The sequence below is a fragment of the Convolutriloba macropyga genome, chromosome 3 (assembly GCF_964194025.1).
Source record: "Convolutriloba macropyga chromosome 3, txConMacr16.3, whole genome shotgun sequence".
Classification (NCBI taxonomy): Eukaryota; Metazoa; Xenacoelomorpha; order Acoela; family Convolutidae; genus Convolutriloba; species Convolutriloba macropyga.
The window spans coordinates 39,662,394-39,685,426 of record NC_134470.1 but is presented as its reverse complement, the minus strand read 5'-3'; the positions used below and the strand labels follow the sequence as shown (position 1 = coordinate 39,685,426).

General features: G+C 38.2%; 3 protein-coding genes across 3 annotated transcripts; all 3 read left to right on the top strand.

Moving 5' to 3' along the window:
• The first annotated feature begins 11,657 nt into the window (after positions 1-11,657).
• LOC142336633 (uncharacterized) lies at positions 11,658-12,398 on the top strand. The gene has a single exon (XM_075385543.1). It carries the CDS (start codon positions 11,658-11,660, stop codon positions 12,396-12,398), a length of 741 nt encoding a protein of 246 aa, XP_075241658.1.
• A 14-nt stretch (positions 12,399-12,412) lies between these two features.
• LOC142336632 (uncharacterized) lies at positions 12,413-13,603 on the top strand. The gene has a single exon (XM_075385542.1). It carries the CDS (start codon positions 12,413-12,415, stop codon positions 13,601-13,603), a length of 1,191 nt encoding a protein of 396 aa, XP_075241657.1.
• A 360-nt stretch (positions 13,604-13,963) lies between these two features.
• Positions 13,964-14,605, top strand: LOC142336631 (uncharacterized). Its single transcript, XM_075385541.1, has one exon. It carries the CDS (start codon positions 13,964-13,966, stop codon positions 14,603-14,605), a length of 642 nt encoding a protein of 213 aa, XP_075241656.1.
• Positions 14,606-23,033: the final 8,428 nt, after the last annotated feature.

Here is a 23,033-nt window from a genome sequence, read left to right as displayed (position 1 = left end):
GGTGTAATATTGCGCCCGTTGAGCAGTCATGTGCTCAATGTTTTATGCAAATTGCAAAAGGTTTGCTGAAGGTTTCAACTCTCTTTGAATATTTTCGACAACCCCTAGCACTCTATAACAAGCTCTCCATTGCACAATTAATCTCTCAAAAGCATTTTTTTACTAGAGCGTTCAATTTCTTGTTTTTGTTTATTATTTCATTGTAAAAGTTTAGTACTTTCTGCTAATGCAGGTTTAAACACATTTGAAAGATCTTAATATCTTAGTATAATATTTGATAACTCATTGACTGGCATCTCTTTAGCTTTCAACTCGTTGTCATCACGATTTGAAGACAGTCTGTTGTTTAGCTCATTGCCTTCCTTCTTGATTTCTGCAATCTGTTTCATACAACCTTCCCATTGGAATTCCGTGCCAGCATCGATAAGATAGATGTTTTTCAATTTTTGAATAATCGAGTTTAACCATCTTGAAATACTCAAAGAAATTGAAGACAATAATCAAAGCCAAGTAAATCAATACTGATTTGGGGACCAAAAATGTTCCACGGTTGAGGCATCAATTCTAACGGCTGATCAATAAGTATTACTTATCGACTCTTTAAACCGGACCTGGTAATCCAATATTTCTTGTTATTTCTCAAACTATGAAAAGAAATCTAAGATTCCCTCGAAGTACAGTCCTTTGTAATGGTCTTATCAATTGATTTGATTAGAGCTTTTTGACAAACACTTCCTAACTAAAAAGGGAGAACGCAAATAAAATTTTAGCTTGAAGATTATTTGGTTCAATCTTTCAAAGTATATAAACTCTGATGCTCATGTTCATTAACTCTCATGCTGTTTAATGCTCTGAGCTAATGCTAGGCTCATGAAATGACAAAACTGGGCTGGAAACCTTTGAACAATTTTAGCAACCGTTCTCTAAAACAGTTGAGAGTAAGCTCTAAACAAGTATAGTATATTTATACAACAAGGAAGTTCCTGTATATGTTTACAAAAAGATTTGCTATTATAGGGCTATACGGGTACCATATAAGTATAAAATGACTATACAACGTGATAAAGCTCTGTATTAGCATCCGTTGGTCTCAAAAAAACTTTTTACATCTTAAAATTATAAACTTAACTAAGAAATTAACTTATCTCAAACATGTAATAAAATTTTTTTAAACAAATATATGATTATCTCAAAAATCAGCATAAAATTTGGTGAACCAAGAAAATCAGTGAAGAATCAAATTTCCATGCTATGCAACGATATAGAACTCAATAAACTTCAATGAATGAGAAATAAACAGGGGGACATAAAGTAACACAAATACTAAATATTTTAAAATCAATGCTCCAAAGGATCCCAAGCTTATAGTTTTCCTTCTTTAATCATGAGCGCCAACACTTATAGCTGGTCACCCAAACTGTCTCACGCCAGTGTTCACTGTGATTTGATTGCCCCAGACCAAGGCTTCTTCTCATTAAACTTTCCCCGTTCACAGTAACCTCCGATCTTGATGTCCTATACAAAAGTGACATCTGAGTATATCGTCCTAGACCAAAGCGACCTCCGATTAGACCTTCTTTTCCACGTCACGTGAACTCTGATGAGACTGTCCTAATCACATCTGATCTGTGATCAGATGAAATAATCCCATCCGGGTTGAGGTTTGGCGGTGAATTTTCGTAAGAAAAGCGGTGAAAAAAAAATAATTTTCACCGCGTGTTTCTTACATCTTTTTGAGGCGAATGCGGTGAATCGCGGTGAATTGTTTATTTTCAACGCGTTCTCAGTAGTTTTACACACAGTATTTTTCTGACTCAATGGATGAACTTAGACAGTTTTCCACAGGAAACGTCGTGGTCTTCAGTTAATCAAAATTTCCTCTTGAGGGGACCGGCATTTGCTATCAGCTGGACTCCTTGTTTCTGATCAGAGTCATCGGACTTTAGATAAGTCTCTGATCGGAACGCTCCTTTATTGTTGCCTCTTGGCAGAGCCAACATCCCTCAATAAAAAAACAAAAAAAAATTGAAAAAATAATGCACTCGAAATCAGACCTTCCAGACCGAATTGACCTCTGTTCAGACCGAACCCAGACCATGGTCCAGACTATAAAGACTATGATCAGACCGTCCAGACCGAATTGACCTCTGATCAGACCGAAATCAGACCATGGTCCAGACTATTGTGCGCTCGAACCGTTTTCCACACCCTGTTATTTCGGTCTGGGAACAAAGGGGTGTGCGCTCGATTGGGTCTGATCATAGCTCAATTTGGGTCTGGACCAAAACTTGGGTAATCACATCTGACCTGTGATCAGATGAAATATTCCCAGCCAGGTCAAGACTTGCGGTGAATTTTCGTAAAAATTGCGGTGAAAAGAAATAAATTTCAACGCGCATTTCTTACATCTTTTTGCGGTGAGTGCGGTGAATCGCGGTGAATTATTTATTTTCACCGCGTTCTCAGTATTCTTACACAAATGAAGCTTCCCCACACGGGTTCGAACGTCTGCCCTCCGGCATGCCTTCCACTGCTTAGTCCACTGCGCCAATTGTCACTTACATCTCTGCAATTTCTTGTGAATTTAAATCAGATTGAATAATCTTTGGAAATGATATGCAGCGAATATTTGTGAGAAATGCTGTGAATTCTCCGTTGAATTTTTGTAAGAAATGCGGTGAAATGTGGTGAATTATTTTTTTTCACCGCATTCACCGCAATCACCGCATTTCTTACATTAATTTGCCAGAGTAGTCTATGCGGTGAATTTTTCTCAAAAATGCGGTGAATTTGATGGTGAATTTTTGTGGGAAATGCGGTGAAAAGCGGTGGATTTCTTTTTCACCGCATTCAAGGCAATTACCGCATTTCTTACGAAAATTCACCGCATTCACCGCATTTCTTAAGAAAATTCACCAAAAAAGCTCGACACGGGCAGACCGAAATGAGCCGGGGTCAGACCTCAGTACCTAATGAAATCAGGGTCCAATTCGCATGTTTTAAGATGTCTGAGCATACGAACCAGAAAGTTTTAAATTGTCTTTTAGTTATCTTAATCCACTTATCTCTCCTTCACACAATACAAAATCTTTAACGTGACTTAATGATTTATGTTTATACTTTCATTGTAAAATTTAAGTACTTTCTGCTAATGCAGGATTAAACACTTTTGAAAGATCTTGATATCTTAGTATAATTTTTGCTAACTCACTGACTCGCATCTCTTTAGCTTTCAACTCGTTGTCATCACGATTTGAAGACAGTCTGCTGTTCAGCTCATTGCCTTCCTTCTTGATTTCTGCAATCTGTTTCATGCAACCTTCCCATTGGAATTTCGTGCCAGCATCGAAAAGATAGATGTTTTTCAATTTTTGAATAATCGAAATTAACCATCTTGAAATACTCAAAGAAATTGAAGACAACAATCAAAGCCAATTAAATCAATACTGATTTGGGGACCAAAAATGTTCCAAGATTGCGGCACCAATTGTAACGGCTGATCAATAAGTACTATTTATCGACCCTTTAAACCGGACCTGGTCGTCCAATGTTTCTTGTTATTTCTCAAACTATGAAAAGAAATCTAAGATTCCCTCTAGTACAGTCCTTTCTAATGGTCTTATCAATCAATTGTATTAGAGTTTTTTGACAAACATTTCCTAACTAAAAAGGGGGAACGCAAACAAAAATTTAACTTGAACAATTTTTGGTTCAATCTTTCAAAGTTTATTAACTCTGATGCTCATGTTCATTAACTCTCATGCTGTGTAATGCTCTGAGCTAATGCTAGGCTCATGAAATGACAAACTGGGCTGGAATCTTTGAACAATTCGAGCAACTGTTCTCTAAAACGTTCTCTAAAACAAAAAATATTTGCTATTAGAGGGCTATACGGGAACCATATAAGTATAAAATGACTATATAAAGTAATAAAACTCTGTATTAGCATCCGTTGGTCTCAAATAAACGTTTTACTGCTGAAAATTTAGAATTATAAACTTAAATAACTTTATGAACTTAACTTATCTCAAATATGTAATAAAATTTTTTTAAACAAAAATTTGATTATCTCAATAACCAATATAAAATTTGGTGAACCAGGAAACTCAGTGTAGAGCCAAATTTCCATTCTATTCAACGATATAAAACTCAATAAATTTCAATGAATGAGAAATAAACAGGGGGACATAAAGTAACACAAAAACTAAATATTTTCAAAACAATATTTCAAAGGACACCAAGCTTATAGTTTTCCTTCTTTAATCATGAGCGCCAACATTTATAGCTGGTCACCCAAACGGTCTCACGCCAGTGTTCACTGTGATCTGATTGCCCCAGACCAAGGTATCTTCTCATTAAACCTTCCCCGTTCACAGTAACCTCCGATCATGTTGTCCTAGACAAAAGTCACATCTGAGTACATCGTCCCAGACCAAAGCGACCTCCGATTAGACCTTCTTTTCCACGTCACGTGAACTCTGATGAGACTGTCCTAATCACATCTGATCTGTGATCAGATGAAATAATCCCATCCGGGTTGAGGTTTGGCGGTGAATTTTCGAAAGAAAAGCGGTGAAAAAAAATAATTTTCACCGCGTGTTTCTTACATCTTTTGAGGTGAATGCGGTGAATCGCAGTGAATTGTTTATTTTCACCGCGCTCTCAGTATTTTTACACAAAAGAAGCTTCCCCACACGGGAGACTATAAACAGACTATGCTCAGACCATCTTCAGACCATGGTCCAGACTCAATTTCAGACCATTGCCCAGGCCTTAATCAGACTATGATCAGACTCAAGTGCGCTCAAAATAGGCTGATCAGAGAAGGATTTTAATTATGAACAAATCTCTTAATTTTGCTATAATATATTCCTTTCATATAAACTGGTGTTTTGCAGTATTAAAATCATCTAAGGAAAAACCAATTCTGAAAATATTGCTAATGAAAACGAAACCTACCTGTTGAGAAAAAAATTTTATTTACCATACCCCTTAGTTCATTTTCCTGACTCAATGGATGAACTTAGACAGCTGTCCACAGGAAACGTCGTGGTCTTCAGTTAATCAAAATTTCCTCTTGAGGGGACCGGCATTTGCTATCAGCTGGACTCCTTGTTTCTGATCAGAGTCATCGGACTTTAGATGAGTCTCTGATCGGAACGCTCCTTTATTGTTGCCTCTTGGCAGAGCCAACATCCCTCAATAAAAAAAACAACAAAAATAGAAAAAAATAATGCACTCGAAATCAGACCTTCCAGACCGAATTAACCTCTGTTCAGACCGAATCCAGACCATGGTCCAGACTATAAAGACTATGATCAGACCGTCCAGACCGAATTGACCTGTGATCAGACCGAAATCAGACCATGGTCCAGACTATTGTGCGCTCGATCCGTTTTCCACACCCTGTAATTTCGGTCTGGGAACACAGGGGTGTGCGCTCGATTGGGTCTGATCATAGCTCAATTTGGGTCTGGACCAAAACTTGGGTAATCACATCTGACCTGTGATCAGATGAAATATTCCCAGCCGGGTCAAGGCTTGCGGTGAATTTTCGTAAAAATTGCGGTGAAAAGAAATAAATTTCAACGCGCATTTCTTACATCTTTTTGCGGTGAGTGCGGTGAATCGCGGTGAATTATTTATCTTCACCGCGTTCTCAGTATTCTTACACAAATGAAGCTTCCCCACACGGGTTCGAACGTCTGCCCTCCGGCATGCCTTCCACTGCTTAGTCCACTGCGCCAATTGTCACTTACATCTCTGCAATTTCTTGTGAATTTAAATCAGATTGAATAATCTTTGGAAATGATATGCAGCGAATATTTGTGAGAAATGCTGTGAATTCTCCGTTGAATTTTTGTAAGAAATGCGGTGAAATGTGGTGAATTATTTTTTTTCACCGCATTCACCGCAATCACCGCATTTCTTACATTAATTTGCCAGAGTAGTCTATGCGGTGAATTTTTCTCAAAAATGCGGTGAATTTGGTGGTGAATTTTTGTGGGAAATGCGGTGAAAAGCGGTGGATTTCTTTTTCACCGCATTCACCGCAATTACCGCATTTCTTACGAAATTTCACCGCATTCAGCGCATTTCTTACGAAAATTCAACCAAAAAACCTCGACCCGGGCAGATCAAAATGAGCCTGGATCACACATCATTACGTAATGAAACCAGGGTCCAATTCGCATATTTTAAGATATCTGAGCTTACGAACCAAAATGTTTTAAGTTGTCTTTTAATTATCTTAATCCCCTTATCTCTCCTTCACACAATACAAAATTTTTAACGTGATGTAATGATTTTCGTGATCAATGTCCAGACTTTCATGTACTTGAAGATTTTCCCAACCTATGTAGTTCGAGCACGCGATACACATTCGATGCTCCAGGATGGTCTGATCACACTTCAATTGAGTCTCCAACGTCGGCATGGTGACCTTTCTCATCATAATTTTGTCTGAGGTTTGCGAGGGTCAGCATCGTTTTGAGACGCAAAGAATGACTGATCAGCACTGATTAAAAAAGACAAAAAATCCGAAAATTTTTCATGTCAGCTAACAAATTTTATCAAAATGAATAAACAATACGGCATGTTGTGATGAGTTCCATCAAAATGAGGTTATCTTTAACCTTAAGGCTCAACATCCAACATGCTCTGCATGCCGGCCTTTTCTTCAAATGACCTACATCACTTTGATCACAGAGTTTAGATGTCAAAAGCGATTCGAAACTTCACAAAGGAATATGGGCTACATTTCCACAGGTCTTTTTTTCTGGTTTTCGTAGAGTGTAATTGAACCTGCTTTATTTTTTGATCATTTTTTAAGTGTGGTTTTTTTTAATAATTTTTTTAAGTATTAATAAGTTTTTCAATCATTGTTTTTTAAGTGTTTTTTAATTTATTTTTTTAAGTGTGGTGTGGTGTGTGTGTGTGTCACTGACATGACTTCTTTTGTCGAAAACGAACGGAAGTGATTCGACACGAGCCACACAACACAAATTACAATCAAGCAAAACACTCGCAATCAAAGGAAACTAATATATCTAATCTAAATCAAAATAACAAACAACATTTTTATTAGCACATTCGAACGATAACCCCACCCAAATTAAGTTGTTTTTGATAAGATATTTTGACGCCCAACCACATCAGGCAACGAATTCAACCCCTGAAAAAGTATCCAAAGATCTAGAAATTTTACAACAACAGTCCAAATGTAACAGCAAGAGGGTTCGCAAAACATCACAACAGACTGAAAGCAGATCAAAAAGACCAAAAGAAAGTCTTTAAAAATTTATCTTATTATTTACCCGCGCGCTCTGTTTTCGGTTTTTGGGGTTTTACCCGCCCCAATTCCCCCCAAGTTGGTTGCCTTCCCAACCCCCCGCGCTTTCTTTGCTTCCGGTTTTGGGGTTTTACCCGCCCCAAATCTCCCCAGGTTGGTTGCCTTCCCAACCCCCCGCGCTTTCTTTGCTTTCGGTTTCTGGGGTTTTACCCGCCCCATATCCCCCAGATTGGTTGCCTTCCTAAACCCCCGCGCTTTCTTTGCTTTCGATTTGTGGGGTTTTACCCGCCCCAAATCCCCCCAGGTTGATTGCCTTCCCAACCCCCCGCGCTTTCTTTGCTTTCGGTTTTTGGGGTTTTACCCGCCCCATATCCCCCAGATTGGTTGCCTTCCTAAACCCCCGCGCTTTCTTTGCTTTCGATTTGTGGGGTTTTACCCGCCCCAAATCCCCCCAGGTTGATTGCCTTCCCAACCCCCCGCGCTTTCTTTGCTTTCGGTTTTTGGGGTTTTACCCGCCCCAAATCTCCCCAGGTTGGCTGCCTTCCCAACCCCCCGCGCTTTCTTTGCTTTCGGTTTTTGGGGTTTTACCCGCCCCATATCCCCCAGATTGGTTGCCTTCCTAAACCCCCGCGCTTTCTTTGCTTTCGATTTGTGGGGTTTTACCCGCCCCAAATCCCCCCAAGTTGGTTGCCTTCCCAACCCCCCGCGCTTTCTTTGCTTCCGGTTTTGGGGTTTTACCCGCCCCAAATCTCCCCAGGTTGGTTGCCTTCCCAATCCCCCGCGCTTTCTTTGCTTTCGGTTTTTGGGGTTTTACCCGCCCCAAATCCCCCCAGGTTGGTTGCCTTCCCAACCCCCCGCGCTTTCTTTGCTTTCGGTTTTTGGGGTTTTACCCGCCCCAAATCCCCCCAGGTTGGTTGCCTTCCCAACCCCCCGCGCTTTCTTTGCTTTCGGTTTTTGGGGTTTTACCCGCCCCAAATCCCCCCAGGTTGGTTGCCTTCCCAACCACCAGCGCTTTCATTGCTTTCGGTTTTTGGGGTTTTACCCGCCTCAAATCAGCCCAGGTTGGTTGCCTTCCCAACCCCCCGCGCTTTCTTTGCTTTCGGTTTTGGGGTTTTACCCACCCCAAATCTCCCCAAGTTAGTTGCCTTCCCAACCCCCCGCGCTTTCTTTGCTTTCGGTTTTGGGGTTTTACCCGCCCCAAATCTCCCCAAGTTAGTTGCCTTCCCAACCCCCCGCGCTTTCTTTTCTTTCGGTTTTTGGGGTTTTACCCGCCCCAAATCCCCCCAGGTTGGTTCCCTTCCCAACCCCCCTGCGCTTTCTTTGCTTTCGGTTTTTGGGGTTTTACCAACCCCAAACCCCCACAGGTTGCCTTCCCAACCCCACGCGCTTTCTTCGCTTTCCAGTTTTGGGGTTTTTTCCGCCCCAAACTCCCCGGTCTCTTTTCTTCCAGACCACTCGCGCTATCTTTGCTTTTCGTCTACTACCGAGTTTGGTTACTATCTCAACCTTTCTGCATTTCAGTAATAGGTGTGGACCTATTGGTAAAAGCTGTTACTGGTAGATTGCAAGTATCCAGCAACAATGTTACCGGCAATTAGAACTTAGGTATAAGTAGGTACAAGTTGCAGCAGTAGGTAGCAGGTATTAGGTAGGTAAAATTTGGGAGCTTCTAGGTAGGTAAGTTTAGTATAAGTTTGCAGGTAGGTATAAGTAGGTAAAAATTGCAGCAGGTAGGTAGCAGATATCAGGTAGGTATAAGTTTGCAGGTAGGTAGCAAGTGTTAGTTAGTTGGATTATTAACAATCCTTAAGTGAACTTGATTTGTATAAGTTTCAGCAGTTAGGTAGAAGGTAACAGGTAGGCATTTAACTGGTAGGTAACTGGTATATGTAGAAACACCCAGATAGCGCTGGTAAGTAGCCCTTAGAAAACATTTGTACCAGATAATTGTCCAGCTGTCAGGAATTTGAGAATAAATTTGGTGTTGCTTATCTGGTGTGAGTTACATAAATCAAAAACCAAAAACTTTTCTCCAACAAGGTAAAGAAAACAGTCTACGTTATAGTCATGGTAGACACTCGGTCAACCGCTAACTCCGATAGCGACCAGAGAGAAACAACTATCTTGGAGAATCTTCATCAATGTTCTAGTGCTCCAACAGAGAGCCTCTCTGAAGAAAAACCAGAAACACTTCAAGAACAGAAGATGCTTGAATCTTCCAAAATGTTGATAACGGACGATATACATTTTCACCTTGAATACCTAAACTCCTCAATTGATGATTCAGAAGATGTTGACATACTACTGGAAACAGTCGAAGAGATAAAAGAGAAGCAGCGAAAACTTGAAACCGTAGTGTCTCAATTAATAATTCTGATTGATCCGTCAGAACAGAGCAATTATTCTCGCGAATATAGTCGTCTTAAGATAGAAGTTAAAAAGTGTATCGATAATTTCAAATAATACGTCAAAGAGAAGTCACAGATAAATAATGGAGAGGACTTCAGCCTCAGTGTTGGTGTCACCAAAATACCGAATGGTCCGCCGGACAGCTCTAATTTCCAATTTACTAACCCAGTTCAACCTCGTCTTGATATCAGCAATCAGGAGCAATATGCAGTCAGTTCATCAGCGCCCGCTGTGAACAACAATGTCAGTTTTTCTGCACCCAGCAGCGTACTATTTGATTCTAACGCCGCCCCATCGTCATTGCTTAACGCACATTCCTTCCATTGGCCCATTCCTCAGATTATTTTCCCTAAAACAAATTGCAACGCATCAAACAATAACTTCGATCATCGAGGACTTCTAAACGCGGAAAGCTCAAACCAATGTTCAACCAGCTCGATGTCAGTTTGCTTCCAAAAATCTGTCCCGAAACTGCACGCAGAAACGTTCAACGGTGATCCAATGAAGTGGATAAAATGGTATAGCATTTTCAAAGCAACTATCGACCAATCACCCATGTCGTCAGCTGAAAAAATGATCCATTTGCAATCACTGCTCACAGGATAAGCTAAAGCACTAGTTGATGGCTACGGTTGCAACGGTGATCTATACGCAGCAGCTCTATCAAGACTGCAAGAACATTTTGGCAATTCAAAGAGGATTGTCAATGCTTTTCTGGACAAATTATCAAACTTCAAAAATCCAAACTTATCAAATCCTGAAAGTTATACCCAGTACTCCTCATTTCTTCTAACGCTTGTCGACACCTTTCAACAACTCGGTTTTATTCATGATCTTCACTCCACAATCAACATGAACATAGCTTTATCAAAATTACCAAATCCAGTCAGACTCGAATGGAACCGTTACGTCCTAGAAAAAATCATGACACAGCCATCTTTAAACGCGTTTGCTGAGTGGCTCCTAAACTATGCAAAAGCATGCCGAGATTTAGCAACAAACTCAAACCTCCCATCTTCTCTAAACATTGGTGTTCATAAAATGGCCTGGAAAATGTCGCACTCTACTAGTATTAATGAAAATCCGCATTCAAAGCATCAATTGCTGAGTAACAGAGAACAAGGGCAATTTCAGTCTAAGACGAAAGAAAGCGTTAGTTGTCCTAACAATGACAATTGCCAATACTCTACAAATGCATACATTTCCAAGCACTGAGTCCCCCAAAACGGAAAGATCATGTAATGAAGCAAAAGCTTTGTTTCAATTGTTTTGGACAACATCATGTAGATCAATGCAATTCAAAAAACGTCTGCCGCTCAAAAGGCTGCGGCAAAAGACATAACACACTTCTGCACGATAGTTTTATGAACAAAAGCAACTCAAACGTTAAACCAGTGCAATTTGTTGGAACAGGCCAGGTGGCTTTTGTTCAATTGATAAATGGAAACCAGTCTGTGAAAACATACGCATACCTAGACAACGGTAGCTGTCAAAATCTACTTCTGAAATCAACAGCAAAAGAACTTGGTCTTAACCTCGAAAAAACAAGTAAAATGCCTATAAGTGGGTATCACACGACTAAGGAAATTGATTGCTCCAACGTTTGCTTTGACATAAAGCCAATAGATAGCTCAGTCGAACCTGTCAGACTTAATGATGTTATGGCAGTACCAGATTTGAACATGTCCGCAGTGAATGTAGCTCAACTTAACGCTTTGTGCAATAAATATGATCATCTCAGTCATATAAATTTTCCTGAACTTGAACGGAACATTGTCTCAATTATTATAGGCATTGACAACTTAGACTTGATTCAATCTAAACAAATTATAAAAGGTCCAAAAAATGCCCCATGGGGCGATGAAACTCCTTTAGGCTGGACGTGCGCCGGTAAAACGAATTTAGTTTTCAATGAGTCTACACCTGTACGGTATACTCAGGTCAAAATTGCCCTAATATGGACGACTCTCTTTTCAAATTGGTCCAAGATTGGATGAAAGTGGAAAACTTGGGCATTGCATCGCCCCGAAAAGCTTTGTCGGAAAACGATAAAAGAGCAATTGAAATTTTAGAGTCCACAACCAAAATTGTTGACGGTCATTATCAAATAGGTCTCCTCTGGAAGCAAGGTGCATTTCTTCCGAACAACAGATGTTTAGCATTAAAACAACTTGACCAATTAGATCAAAAGCTTTCAAAAAATCCGATACTAAACGAAAAGTACCAGGCTACTCTGGACGCAGTCTTGGAAAAAGGATACGTTGTCAAAGTTCATGATTCCGAATCTCTAACAGATAATGTCTCCTTTCTGCCTCATCACCCAGTGACCAATGAAAATAAACCTGGTAAGGTTCGTAGAGTTGCAAATGCCTCCAGCATTTTCCAGGATCAGTCCTTCAATTCTAATTTACTGAAAGGACCAGATTTGCTCAGCAACTTAACTGGTGTCATTATGAGGTTTCGTGAAAATCGAATTGCCATGTGCGCAGACATAGAACAAATGTTCATGCAAGTGAAAGTTGACCGTAAAGACCGACTCTACTTACGCTTCCTCTGGAACAACAGTGGACACATAGAGACTTACGAATACAGAAGTCATATTTTTGGGGCAACAGATTCACCCTGCATAGCATCTTACGCGCTCAGAAGATCTGCTCAGAACAATGCAAAACATATCCATGTGTTCAAAAGGTTATAGAGCGGAACGTTTACATGGATGATTTTTTTGTTGCCGTATCAAGTCCAAATGAAGCTACAAACATTATACATGACACTCGCAAGGTTCTTGCTACTGGTGGCTTCAATCTGACAAAGTGGAATTCAAATAGTCATCAAGTTCTTGACCTGCTGAATCCGGATATCCGACTTAATCAAGAAACATCCGCACCACAAAGTCAAAAGGTTCTTGGTTTGCCCTGGTTTCCAGAAACCGATACATTTGTTATAGAGCAAAAATTGTTCCATAAGATCAAACTCGATGAAAAAACGAGTCAGCGTAAACTACTTGGTTTTGTTGCTTCCATCTTTGATCACTTAGGAATTATCGCCCCCTTTACAATAAGATTCCGCAAAGTTATCCAAGCAGCATGGAACCACGGTCCTAAATGGGACAAGCCATTGCAGCTCGATGAGAATTCTGATTTCGAGAATCTGAAAAAAGAACTTTCGTCTTTTCAGGATGTACATCTTCCTCGCAAATTGTTTAACGAGATGCCGATTTCATCGATGGAACTACACACGTTCACAGACGCATCCGAGTTAGCATTATCAGCAGTCAGTTATCTACGAATTGAACACATTGACGAATCCGTCTCAGTCGCATTTGTGATTGGTAAAGCAAGAGTCGCGCCAATAAAACGGATGACGATTCCTAATTTGGAATTAGAGGCTGCGGTATATGGTGCTCAACTAGCTCAATTTGTCAAAGATGAGATGGACATAGAAATCCATAAACAAGTTTTTTCGTCTGATAGTACGACCGTTTTGTATTGGCTACGGACTCCTGAGATTCGTCATCGGATTTTCATTGCTAACAGACTAGCCAAAATTTTAGACGTTTCCTCTGCCCAAGATTGGTTCCACATTTCGTCTACCAGAAATCCCGCTGACGATGGTACCCGAGACTACAACGTTCACCAGATGAATGTCAACTCACGTTGGCTATTAGGCCCACCCTTTTCGTCTCAAAATAAAAACACGTGGCCGAAACAAGATTTACTTTCTGCTCAACATGTTAAAATTATAATGGCAGATCCAATAAAAGAACTGAAATGCCAAATTGACATATCGCGTTTCAGCAACTGGAATCGTTTACTTAGAGTTGCAGCGCTTTGGTTCTTGTTTGCAGATAAACGCAGAAAAAAGGAATCCATTTTGTCACTAGCACACTATACAGAAGCTTAAAACTACTTGATAAAAACTGCCCAGCATCAAGATTTTAAATCGGAAATTTCGAACTTAAGAAAAGGTATTGCAGTATCATCTACCAGTAGAATTGTATCATTATCACCATTCGTTGATCATAACCAGCACTTGCGTGCTCGAGGACTAGAAACAGAAGCATTTAGACTAGAAACTGCGCGCTTCCCGTTGATCCTAGATGGAAATAATTAGAGTGTTAGACTAATGGTAAAACATTTTCACCAAACAAACATGCATTGTGGCACAGAACAAACTAGAAGTTTATTAATGGAACTCTATTGGATTCTTAGGTGCAGGGCGGTAGTCAAACAAACAGTTAGACAATGCATTCCATGCAGACGTATGATCCAAGAAGTAGCTGCCCCCCAAATGGCTGACCTCCCAGAATTCATATTACCAAGAGAAAATCATCAAGTTTTTCAAACCACAGTCTTAGACTTCGTAGGACCCTTTCCAGTTACAGAACATGGAAGAAACAGGCCTAGATACATTCTCCTCTTCACGTGCTTAGTAGTACGCGCTGTCCGTCTAGAACTTGCTGTCGACTTGACAACAGATTCAACAACCAATTGCATCCGTCGCTTTATAAGCCGTAGAGGAAAACCAAAAAAGTTCTTTTCCGATTGTGGAAAATACTTTGTTGGATCAAATAACTCTTTGCAATCCAGTATTGCAAGCCTTAGAAATTCCCATGATTTTGCAAGTCATTTGCATCTGATGCAGGTCGAAATTGAGTGGGTGTTTAACCCTCCTGCGGCTCCACACTTCGGTGGAAGTTGGGAACGCCTAGTGCAGATATTCAAGTTATCTCTGTACAAAGTAATTGGGTCAAGAACCCTTTCAGATGATATTTTGTGGACACTGGTATGTGAGATTGAATCCAATATGAATTCTAGACCTCTAACTAATGTCCCGAGTGAAATTAACGATCCTCTGTCTCTCACGCCTAACCACTTTTTACTCGGAAGAGCGTCAGTTAACTAACCTCCTGGTCTTTTCGAAACGCAAAAGGTCACCGTGTCCAGGTCATGGGAATCTGCTCAAGAACTAGCCGCGCATTTTTGGAATAGATTTCTTCGCGAATACATTCCTAATCAATAGACAAGGTCGAAGTGGAACAAAACTTCTGAAAACCTCAAGGTAAATGATTTGGTTTGGCTACTTGAAGACTTCACGCCATGAGGTCTCTGGCCTCTTGCAAAAGCTATAGAAATTTATCCCGGTTCAGATGGTGTAGTACGCTCCGTGAAACTGAACACTCCGCATGGCGAGAAAGTAAGACCAGTCATCAAGCTAAGCAAAGTCTTAATAAACAAATGAGTTATTTTGTGTTCTCATTCTCGCGAGCAGATGTATACTTTAGTTTTCAATAGGAAAAGGTATAGAATTGTAAGTCAAGTAGTCCCCAAAAGTTGATGCAACAAGTTACATTATTGCAAAGTTTCACATCAAATGTCTAAGTTTTTTGATCAATAGTCAAGCCTTGCATGCCAAACTATTTTTGGGATATTCTTTTGCTCAATTTCGTTTTCCCCCTTTCAGTAGCTCATACCTTTAGTTCCTCCCAAACTTCCTTTTCCGATTATTATATTTGCGATCGATCATCTTATCTTGTCTTCTTATCTTGCTGATTTTACACCGATATCATACAGTACAGCAACAGTTCGTGATCTTACAATTGGGGCCGGGGATGTCACTGACATGACTTCTTTTGTCGAAAACGAACGGAAGTGATTTTCGACACGAGCCACACAACACAAATTACAATCAAGCAAAACACTCGCAATCAAAGAAAACTAATATATCTAATCTAAATCAAAATAACAAACAAAATTTTTATTAGCACATTCGAACGATAACCCCACCCAAATTAAGTTGCTTTTGATAACAGTGTGCGTGATGTGTGCGTGTGTGTGGTGTACCCCCTTCCCCTCTACTCTTGCATCCTTTTAGGCCCCATTACCCCCTACTCTCGCATCGTTTTACCCCTTCCCCCCAATAACCCCCTACTCTTGCATAAATTAACCCCAATTACCCCCTACTCTCGCATCGTTTTACCTCCTCCCCCCAATAACCCCCTACTCTTGCATAAATTTACCCCCATTACCGCGTACCCTTGTATTGTTTTACCCCCCCCCCCCATTACTCGTTTAAACCGCGCCAATTACCCCCTCTACTCTTGCATCTGTTTACAATCCATTACCCCCTACTCTTGCGACGATTTACCCCCAATGCCCCTACTCCTCTTACATCGTCCCCCCCTACCCCCTACTCTTGCATCGTTTTAGCCCCTACTGCAACCTACTCCTACATTATTTTACCCCCCGTTACCCCATACTCTTGCGGCATTTTATCCCCCAAAATTACCCCCCATTACTTCCACTCTTGCATAGTCTTACCCCCAATAACCCTTACTCTTGCAATGATTTCCCCCCATTGCCCCCTACTCTTGCATCATTTTACCCCAATTCTGTTATTTTTTTTAAATTACTTGCTGGTAATGTACCCCTGTTTTGCGTCCGAAACTTTCCAGTTGCCAAGATTGGTCAGGATACGGTCAATTTCAAGCTTTTGTCAATTGAAAGTCAACATCACAATTTCACATAGTCACATCACAAGATGATAGTGCGATTAAAGCAACCACCTGTGAATTAAGCCGTACCTCGATAATCACGCCACGATCACTTTAAACAACAGTTTCTTCAGCCAGGCGTTATACAAATAATTGCAACCTTGAATCTTGAAGATATTTCAACAAGAAAAACCACCGATCGGGGGTAATTATTATAATGCTAACCTTTGCGTTGCCTTCTAAATTTTCATTCCTACAAGAAACTGTAAGCGATCTGTGTATGTTCATCCACAACGAACAATTTTGTTTCATAAGAAACAAAGTAATGAACGTTTAGTAATTGAAAAGTCTTGGATTGCTCATTGAGAGGTCAGACGAGACAATAAAATTTGGCCTAGGAAATATAGATTGGGCCTAGGATTAGATTTAAATTTCCAAAAGCTGTATAAAAAGTACAACGCATTAGTACAATGAGCGTTTGAGAGACATTCAAATAGGCTCGAACCTGTCGAGTGATGTTTCCTCTCAAGAACATTAAACAAAATGAAACATAACCTAAAGAGCTAATTTAATGACCCTTACCAGAATTGTTGTGAAGGGAATTGGTTTCCTTGTATGCAAGTTTACGTGAAAAAGTTGTCAGCTCTGTTTTGGAAAGCGATAGTAATTTTCTGACTATTTTGATGTCCAATTTTGTTTTGCAAAAGCATTGAGTATCTTACGCACTAGCGTTACCAAAGATTTCTTATTGTTCGTTGTCAGTTTCACTAACATCATAGGCCTAGCCTCGCCACTTAAAAGTTTTCTTATTCAAACTTGTTAATGGCCTCGTTCAAAAAACAGTATTGTGAGTCTTGTCTAAGAACCCTGGAGTATTTTATAGAGGTAAAGTTTAGATGCTTTTAAATTTTTCAGGTCTTGGAAACGCTTTCAAATTTTCGAAGACCTAAAATAAATCTTGAGATATGATTTTGTGGCCAAATAATTTAAAGATCAGATGCCTTGGCTGTTCCATATACCAAGACTCCATCCTGCAAATCTGGTTGAACATGCGATTTGAACAAGAGCACAAAAATTTTTCGACTGAAAATCGTTTTGAAACTGTAAAAACAATTTGTTACACGTTTCAACTTCTTTGTCAATTCTTCCATATGATTGGCAAGAGACAGTTTTTTGGTCCGGAGAAACACACAAATACTTCATCGTTTCTGCTTTTATTATTGAAAAAATCGGAATTTCTATAGACGCCTTGGGATTTTTAGAGTTCTCAAAAAATTTACTTTTGTTATGATTAGAGAGTAACCTAATCCTAAAGTAACCTATTTTGTTTCAATTTGTTTGAGTTTTATTCCATAGTTGGTACAATTTTTTTTTTCGAAACAATGATTACTTTTTGTAGCGTTTCTACTTTTTTATCATTGACCTCTTTGCTTTCAGTATTATTTTTATTTTACCACGGCTTGGGGAATAACTACTGGTTTATGTTTTTCCTGACTTCCTCTTTTTTGTGCTCGTGAAGTTGTTTTTGACAGAAAAAAGGTTTTCTGTGTTGTCTACTTGTAGCCTATTATTGTACGAAAAACGAAGAAATACGGATCTGATATGGCACAATTAGAAACGCAGCAATCTTCATGAGATTTTGAATATATATATATATATATATATATATATATATGTTTCGCGTGTTACTAAGTTCGCATTAAATAAGCTTAGTCCAAAGTATTACAACATTTATAATAATTTTGAACTTTTTCTTTTTTTTATAACAAAATATTAATATAAAGTCCACACATTCGATGCGTTTTTCTTGTTTCTTAACATCTAAGGATATTAGCTGATCCAATAGGAAGTTAAAAACTTCGTCAAGTGGATAATTTGGTGATTTACCAACACTTGTGATAAGAAATTTTTCTCCTATGTTAGCAATTTTTACACTTAAAACTTGAACATTTCGTATACTGCAATTAATCGTGTTTATTAATCTCAACTTGTCTGATCAAAATACTCCTGCATGATTCTATATGATTATACGTTGAAAGAGTAAAAGCTCCAGTTTGGTTATCATTACCAGTCCAGGTTTCTGTTAATAGAATTACCAGTGGTTTCTGTTCTAATTCTTCCAAGTAAACTTCAAGGTGCTCAAAATTTTGTCTTAACCATCCTATTTTTATTAGGCAAATTTGTTCGCTCATTCCGTTTGTCCCTTACGTTCGTTTTTGTCTAATTGCCATTTCTTACAGATTTGCGCTCTACAAAAAGTATGAAAACTTTTTTTTTTAAAAAAATAATTACGGAAACAAATCATTATGGAGAAAAAAATAGAGATAAAAAAGTAGACACGGAGAAAAAATGGAGGAATTTTTTTCCCTTTTACAACCACAGAATTAAACCCACCCATTTTAACATTTTAACTTGAGCTGTCTTAATTTGTTCGGTTATGATAGTTTCATATATCAAATCCGACTGACCACTAAATCATAGCCATTACCTACGACGCATGTCCAAATGCACTTAATGCTCAACTTTTTAACGTCAAGTGAGGTTTTGTTTTCATTGTGATTTTTTTTCTTGTCTGAAATTCTGGTGGCTTTTTCCTGGAACCGAATACAATTTAAGCCAACTTACGCCATTATAAGCGATTAAAAGTATCAATAATAGATGCACATATTCAAAAAAGGGAGGAAGAGGAGAGGAGGGTATTTCGATGCCAGCAAAATGAGGACATGCTCATTCATGCGAAATGAGGACATACTGTTCTCTAGAAATTCGTCCGTTAGCAAAGCTGTACCTTAAGCGTCACGAGAAAAGTCAATGACAGTGAAAATTAAACAACTGTGACAATATAATTTAACAGAGTGGCTCATGTTGTTGTTTTCGTCAGCAAACGCGCTCCCATTCTAGCAGATCAAAGTTTTGTAAGAAAATGAGAACAAAAGAAGCGCGGTTTTGATTCTAAGCAAATAGACAAAGCTTTTTTTCTTTTCAATCATTCAATTAGACAATGAAGCCTTGTAGCGTCGAGCGATCACATTTTTATTTTAAAACAAAAACTGTTGCTTGACTTACTTTGCCGCGATTTGCTCATCAGCTATTTGCATTTCTTTTTTAATCATTTACAGCTAATGGTTTTCTCAATCATTTCTTTCGCTGAACATTTCGTGAATTTTTTCTTATCGAAAGTCCTGACCAATTTAGGCAAACAGTTTGGCAAGGATTGAATCATGAATGGAACCAAAAGAATTCAGTGTTTGTTCTTTTTATGTAAACTTCAGACAGTTATTCACAGAAATTATCACATCCGTTTATGAGTTTGTCACAATTTGTTTTTATTCTGAAGTGAGAGCTGCAATTTAATTGACGAGGTTCCAAACATCTGCCATATTAGCAAGGATAAACAACTTTTATCAACTCATTAGCCAGAGTCCCTGAGTAATTCTAGTTTTGACCTGAAAGTGTTAATAATGACTCATGTCCCCGGTTTGAGGGTTTTGCAAAATTTATGCAAAAATGCGCTGACAATCATTGAAAAAACGTTTCACTGGATAAACCATACCTAGAATTAACGGCTAAACATGCAAAAAAATTCAAAAAAAAACTCACTGGCAATTTTGGCATCGCAATTTTGGCATCGTTTCAACACAATCATAACTTTCTCTCTACACTTTGAGAACTTTTGTTATTTAACACTATGCAGACAACTCTGTCTGTAGATTGTTCCCATCCTCTTTAGTTGCTCCATCTTTATACGGAGTAAGCTCCATTTTGATTGCTCTCTTTTTGTAAAAATCATGAATGTGTAAATTTTATGTAATAATTGTGATGATTATTACAGATTAACAGATTAACCACATTTATTACATAAGTTCCACGCATTCAGCCTTTTCCTAAAATATACCCACACCATAATCTCATACCGGGTAGAAAAACTAATTTTTCCCAAAAAAATGGCTGATACTTAATTCGTTAATTCGCTTTTAGAAATTCTCTCATTTTAACATCATTTAAGAAGGCTGCTGAAAAAAGCGCTGAGAAATTGAAATGTGGACAGCTTCGGCGAATAAAAAATATAAATCTAACTTTTACGCAAAAAATTTCTGCGTAAAGTTGCCAAAAGTTCTGATGAACACAAATTAAATATCGTCTTTTGCCAACATCAATCTAAATATATGATCTCTTCAAATATTCAATCTCTTCAGTTCAAGTCCCCTCAGCTTAGTAGGTGCAAATTATTTAGATTCCCAAATTCTCGGAAAACTGTATTTTTCTTTGGATTTTGTTTGGAAATATTATACGCAGTATATCCACAGACTTGAACCAAATTATATAGGGTAATTTTAGTTTTGTAGATCAATTATTTTATGTCTTTTATTCACCTCTTCCTGTGAAATCATATTTCAATTTTCGTAGTCTCTTGGTTACATCAAATCTGTTATGAATGCACACCTTATAAGACATAGTGGAATTGCAGTACAAATTACAGTTCAAACCAACTTCAAACGAGGAGTACTTCAATTCAATGAACGAACAACATAATTAGATCGTCCAAATTCAACAAAAGTCAACACAGAATTAATTAAACTTTGACGATTTACAAATTATTAAAATTGATAGCTCTCCTGAAAAGATTTTATTTCTCAAACCGTTGTTACTGTTAGAAACATTACGCCGCAGAGGTGTACCTAAATCGTCACGGGCAAATTTGCCCGATCTGCGTATCTCTTGTTCGTTTTTCCTATGTTAATACACTGAAAATGCAACAATAATGCGAAAAATAGATACTTTAGCAAAAAACAGGCAAAACTGAAGGGAATTGCGCAACCCATGTTTGCAAAAGTGTCCAAATTTTAACCGTGAAATTGAACTGCAAGGAGTGTATCCTACATTTCGTGTGCTCTATCTCGAACCTGCTCGATTTATGTATCTCTTTTTTGCACGCAAAGTAACTCTATTTGGCGCTGAATGTATCTAATTTTTGAACTGAATGTATCTAAAATTATGCAATTAGGCCTAATTTCATGCGCGTTTATTAATTGATAGGAATTAGGTGATCAAAAGTGGTTTACAGTTTAATAATATTCCATATAAGGCTCAAATTTATCACAAGGTTTTATTTGATGTGAGTTGTAGGTGGGGAAAAGAATTGGCATCACCCGAAGCCTTTTAAAGGATTTTTCGGAACTTTTGACAAATAAATTAATTTCTGAAAAAAACCTCTTTCTTTTCAGGGTGATGGAAAATGAAAATAGCATCAGCTGACATTCTTGATTGCCGCCGCACTAATTCTTCATTGTTTTTCAGGCCTTTATTTTTATTCAAGCATCATTGTTTTGACATAGTTTTATTAAAATTTGACAAATAAAAATCGTTTCTGAAAAATCCCTTAGTTTCACATTTTCTTTGTTTTTTCTCTATGGTTGAACTGGCTGCTTCATCAAAAAACCTAGCATTTAGGTAACTTGTTCTATCTATAAAACGAAGGTCAGTCCTGTACCAACTTATTAACTTTCTTATTTGACCATAATAACAGAAGATTCAACAGAGGGAAATTTCGGTGAAAAATCACAAGTGAATTGATTACTGTTTCTTTTTTGCTAAATTTGCTTTAATGAGTGATTTGCAAATGAATTCAGGAAATGAATTGCTAAATTGAGTTTGTTGAATATTTTTGTGTCTTTTTACAGGTTTACAGTTGTCTAGCATTTTTTCTGAAAAATCTCTCAAGTCAGCATCTGCTTCGGATGTACAAATTTTTTGACAAATCCCTTCATTGCTTGACCGCTATTTGCGTCTTTTCACAGGTTTACAGGGGTCTATTAATTTTTGAATCAGAATATTTTGCATAAATTTAAAGGTTTATAGGTGTCTAAATTATTAAAATGTTTTTTTGTGTCTATTTAAAGGTTTACAGTTGTCTAATAATTTTAAAGATTCCGTCTTGTTGGTGTATCTGCTGCAATGGTTTTGGAAAAGAAAAGGGTGGTCATCATATACGAAATCACTTCCACTAAAAAAAACAAAATACCAAAATTCTAAACAAATATATTTTGTCGCGACATTAATTCTATCTTTAAGTCACATTAAAAGCCTCAAATCATTTTTGAATGCTCAATTGAACGCTTAAAACTATTTTTGCATGCTAAAAAGTGCGCTTTTAATGAGACTCAATTGCGAATTAGTGACAAATTCTTTGCGAAAAAAAATACATAGAATAAGCGGCAACGTGCTACAAGACTTGTCACCTATTTTACAAATTCAAACTATCTCAATTTCGCAAAAATGGCGTAACCCATTTTGCGAAAAAGAAAGTTACAAAGCTTGTCTCCTAATTTCGTTCATTTTGTGTGTCTATTTTTTGCGCGATTTTTACTGAGGCGCAAACTTTGGGTTATACCTCTGCGTCGTAATGAGGGAGCAATCAAATAAATTCGCCTAAGATTAAAAAACTGAAGTAAGTCTATTTGCCAAAGCATATTCCAAATGCCTTATATTGACCATTTAGTTGATACAATTTAGCAAAACCTATTCAAAACTTTCAAATTTGAAATTGCACATTTCAACACATTGGAAGTACGTCTACAGCCAACTGAAACTAGACTTTAAACAATACAAACTTGCGACTTTAAAATTGCAAGCGGAAATTCCACAGGCGTTTACAGATTCAATCGATTTATCACCTTACTGAGATAAAACCAACGGGCTATACCCTAAATGGTCAGAAAATTGCTCAGTCTTTTGGATGACGATGTTTTTCTCATTAGAGGATGTAATTGACTAATTAAAAGCAGCGCATTAAGGTCCCAGAAAACTGGGAAAAACGACCCATGTTAACAAAATAGTACC